The sequence below is a fragment of the Andrographis paniculata genome, unplaced genomic scaffold (genome assembly GCF_009805555.1).
Source record: "Andrographis paniculata isolate CXL003 unplaced genomic scaffold, ASM980555v1 Contig55END, whole genome shotgun sequence".
Classification (NCBI taxonomy): Eukaryota; Viridiplantae; Streptophyta; class Magnoliopsida; order Lamiales; family Acanthaceae; genus Andrographis; species Andrographis paniculata.
This window is the reverse complement of record NW_026137590.1, coordinates 3,166,107-3,171,055: the sequence shown is the minus strand read 5'-3', so window position 1 is coordinate 3,171,055 and position 4,949 is coordinate 3,166,107. Positions and strand designations below refer to the sequence as shown.

General features: G+C 34.2%; 1 protein-coding gene across 1 annotated transcript; it reads right to left on the bottom strand.

Moving 5' to 3' along the window:
- Positions 1-3,343: 3,343 nt before the first annotated feature.
- On the bottom strand, positions 3,344-3,909 carry LOC127256387 (LOB domain-containing protein 21-like). The gene has a single exon (XM_051282375.1). It carries the CDS (start codon positions 3,890-3,892, stop codon positions 3,434-3,436), a length of 459 nt encoding a protein of 152 aa, XP_051138332.1. The 5' UTR covers positions 3,893-3,909; the 3' UTR covers positions 3,344-3,433.
- Positions 3,910-4,949: the final 1,040 nt, after the last annotated feature.

The window sequence follows — 4,949 nt, the reverse complement described above, 5'->3', positions numbered from 1 at the left end:
CGATCAACTACATGTGAGAATATTTGTGTGTATTCTTTCTTGGTGTTTCTTTATGAATGCTTTGTGATTGTATTTCTGAGTATTGTTTATGGTAGTGTTCGGCCAAACAAGATTTTTTGTGATTATTGTTCCTCGTAATTGCTTAGTGTTTTTATAGGGTTAGCATTCCTTTTAGTTACTTATGTTCTTCTAAGTTTGCTCCTTGGTTACTTAGTATTCTTCTAGGTTAGAATGTGTAAGTGGTTGAGTCTCCGGAGATCTTAGTAATAGTGGTCGATCAATCCAGGTGTTTAAGTTGTAAAACTTTGTACTTAGTCCGTAGAGGTATGCGATAGAGCTCTAGAGTTTAGTACTTAAAACTTTCTGACGGTCTAAAGCTGAGTGTTCTCTAGTTGACGTCAAATAAGATAGAACGTCTTTTTTGTGATTATGAGTTTTGTTGAATTGCTTTCCTTTTGTGTTCATTTACCATATGTAAATTCATTGGGTTGAATCTGTTTAAATTTGCTTATACTCTTGTCTTGTAGAAATTTTATACAATGTGCTAGGTTGCTGTGTGAGAATCTAGGTATATATTCGGACTTGTGTGATCACATGTGATATGTTTCTTCTGCATAATATTTGTTTTTGGATGCAGAAGGGACAAAAGGATACAATGGAACTCATTGGTATATGTAAGTTTATATCTATGTAAATATATATTTGAGATTTGATTAAATCATGACAAAATTAGGCCGAGTATGTTGGAAATCTTAGCCATTCGAGGCCTAACCCAGACGCTCCCTCGATAATACAATAATTGGCCCATTCCTTTGCCCACCGGACTGGGTCTATACCCTTTAATCCAAACCGAAGCCCATTTCCATTTAACCATAAACCAAGCCCTTATAACCAATCCGTAACCATTTTAGTTAATTTGTTATTGGGTGATTATTTTCAGAGGGATGATTTAGTTTTGGAGTTTTGGGTGACTGAGTAGTTACAACCACCGAGAGTGAAAAAGTGAGATAGAGAGGAGGAGATGCAGAAACCGATAGGTATTCCGATGAAGTCCGGTGAGGTTTTCTGGTGAGGTTCCGAAGCCTTTTCTTTGTGCTGATTCCGGTAGGTGTCGAGACTTATAGTATTTAGCCGACCTCTTACCTTACAGCGTGGTTACTTCGGGTCATTTTGCACCATGGGCTTAGCCTTAGATTCGAATCCCTTTGCCGATAAAGAAACCGGAGAAAAATCGATGTTCGCAGCTTTGTTCATCGGAGAAAATTGAAGCAAGAACAATGGAGACGCAGAACTGTTCAACAAGGAAGAAAGCAATCAGAGTTTGGAGCGATTGCGGAAGAAGTGTGTCGAGGCTAAATCGGAGCATTCGGGATTGCCGGAGGAGAAGTTGTTCGGAAAACATCGGAGAAGTCAACCAGAGCCTTGTGCAGGTTGACATTTGTTCTGCCAGAGTTGTTCGTGGCCACTTTAGCCGCCGCCGTCCAGGAGGAATATTCCGGCGAAGGTATTGTCGTCGTCGTTGATGGTTGAAATTGTGCCTCGCACTGGAGATCAATTTCGGCAGAGAGACACGAGTAGGGAAGTTGGATTTAATTTTTCCAATTCAATTAAATATTATGTAATTCAAGAAAAAAAATGTAAGAATTATACAATATTTTTAGAGGATATTACTGAACATGACCAAAAAAAATATTGAATTTAGAATCATAGTACGAGGGCCAATGGATTTCCAAAGTTTAGGCCTAATGATGTTTTTGGATAGTATATTGAGATATTACTAAAAAGTGGAAGAAAAATTTTGGATTTTTGTCAACTCCCGTGGATGAGCCGGTGTCAAACCATTCGAGGTTGAATATAGATTAAATAGATTGAATAAACTTTTCATATCAACAATATACATATTTATTTTCGAGAATCCTACTGAAAGAACTCTAGAGGATGGGTGATCTTCTTCCAAGGTGCGCATGAATGAGGACATAAACGCACTGTAAAAAACTCGTGTTGATCCGTGGGACCGGTCTATGATCTCGACATGCTCGGCTTTGCGTGACTTGCGAGCCGGGGTGACACAATTTTAGAATCGGATGAGAGAATAATGATTTATGGATTTTATTTTATTTTTCTAATGGGGGATGATTATAAAACTCTTTAGTAAGAATCTTTCAAAAATTAATAATTAGGCTAATGAATGAAGTCATTATTGATGGGAGATTAAAAAGAAACACACATAGATGGGCTGATCCAGAATTAAAATTCCAGAATTTGGTTACTTTTTTTCTTACCTTTTTATTGCATTTTTTTTTTCTTCTTTTGTGTTCTTTCACTTGATGCTTTATATACATATATTTCTTTTATCAAATGAAATCACTTTACTTTATTCTTATTTTACAACTCTTCCTAATGTTTTGCAAGCTTTGAGTTCTAATTTATCTTTTACAATTTCTTCAATCCTCATCAATTTTTATCCCGAAAACTACACTTTACATTCTTTCGTCCAGTAAAAACGTCTGGTAGGCTGTCGACGGTAATTTTCTGATGATAACAAATTTATATCAGACATATATTTTCCTTAGATTGTAAAATATATATATTTTTATTATTATTAAAGCATAACAAGAAACATATATAGACATAGTATCAAATTTATAATATTTTAATTAAAATTATTACTTTTCTTAAACTCTACATTAATGTGTGATATCAAATTTATTTTTATTTTTCTTTTAATTCGTCTGCTAAATTGACATTATTCCTAATTTTTTAAATAAAAAAATTAATATTTAACTATTATTCTTTTAAAACAAATAACACTATATTTATTGCATTTCTCCTTTTTTTTTAGTTACTAATTAAAATTTTAAAAATAACCCACCTACTTTTTTTACTTTTATTATTTTTTCAATAATATATTTATGTATTATTTTCTTTAAAATTTTTGTGTCAGACCAAAATATACTAATTTGAATAGAAGGAGTGAGTATAAAATATCATAAACCACCCTCTTCTAGATATATATATATATCTATGTATTTTCTTTGTCCGAAATAATTATTTCTTTTTTATTGAATATTAACATTAAAAAATAATAGTATTTTAATATAAAAATAAAATAGATAAAAAATAAAGTAAGAGCATTATAAAAATTGGTTAAAAAAGAATTAACAACAAAAAATAAAAATACTTGGTAAATATAAAAAATAGTTGTAAATTAATCTTTACATGTTAAAATAGATATACAATAAAATTACGAAGGACTAAATTCACTTACTACAAACAAAATATATATAAATTTAACACACACACACACACAAAAAGGGCATAATTATCCTGATAGAAAAGAGTATATCACAAACAGGTAGGAATAAACCAACACAACACTAGTGCACTCAATCAACGTAAACTAATGAACTAAACACTCGAAACTAAAGAACAGTTATGGAAACTGAAATGAACAGAACGGATCGCCATCGGCCATGATCAGCTCGCTGGGGCTCAGCTCGACGTTGAAATTAGAAGCCTCTACGAGGAACGGCGGGTGGTGGTGGTCGAGGTAGCAGGCGAGGCGGGCTTGGGCGAGGGCGAGGTCGTGCTGCAGCTCGGCCATTTTGCGCTGCAAGGACGCGATGGCGCCGATGCAGCCGTAGATGGGGTCGTGCAGCCGGACCTCGGCCTCCAAGACGAGGGAATTCATGGCCTCCTCGCGCCGGCACTCGGCCACCTCCTGAAGTATCTTGCTCACGTTGCTGGCGCCGAACACCTTGTGCACTTTTACGAACTTTTTGGGCTCGTCCGCCGGGAAGTATGGCGCGAACGGGCAGCTCGGGCTGCATCGTCGCTTCAACAACTTGCACGCGGAACATGAAGAGGTCGACCGGGCTTCTTGGCTCTTCATTCTTTCGCTCTCGCTCTCCTACTCACTAGTTCGAGCTCTTGCTCCTCGTGATTAATGGTTATTCACAATATATATATATATATATGAGAATGGTTACGGTGTTGATTTAGAAAATTCGGTATCTTGCTGATTTCTCATACAAATAGGACGTGTTTATATTACATACAACGCATTCTGTGTGGAATAAGGACATGTGTTTTTTGTTTATTATTTAATATGTTATATAAGAGTATGTCATGTGCTAAAATTAATTCTTGCGTGTGTTGTACGAGACTATAGAGAAAATTGCATAAAATATCCCTTATGTATACCTCATTGTCACTTTTGTCCTGTATTTATCTCTCTGGAAAAATATATCCTACGTGTTTTTAAAAGTCGCTATTTATGTCATTTGGTCGCTCGTGACATTCACCCCACACGCGGTCACGCACGGCTACGCGCGGCCAAAGAATAAAAATAACGACTTTTGCAAATATGTGGGATATATTTGTCAACAAGATAAATATAGGAAAAAAGTGATAATATGACATATATGAGGAATATTTTTTGCAATTTTTTCCAAGACTATAACATATGTTGTTAGTTCATGTGCTATATTTGTATTATATTAATACATTCAATGTGTTTTCTATAATAATATTATATGCTACCAAACAACACATGACGTACTTTTCAAAATAGTATTGAATTTTAAATTCAGCTACAAAATTCAGTATTATATATATATATATATATATATATATATAGTATGGCACGTGCTTTACTCATCTTTCTCTAGCCTTACATGGACGGATAGATAGATGGATTGGTGGAATATTGTACTGTGGGGTTTTATCAATGATACCCCATCACATATTCACATATGTAGTTATATGTAGTTGTATTGGAAGATGGGTTATCACTTTATAAGCTTATTTAGAATCGTCACGAGTCTGCTTGTTTGGATGTTTCGATTTTGAGTAATAAAATTTAAAATTTTTTTATTTTATTTGATGTGATATTTTAAATATAAAATTATATTTTTATAAAATATATAAAATAAAAAATAAATGTTTCA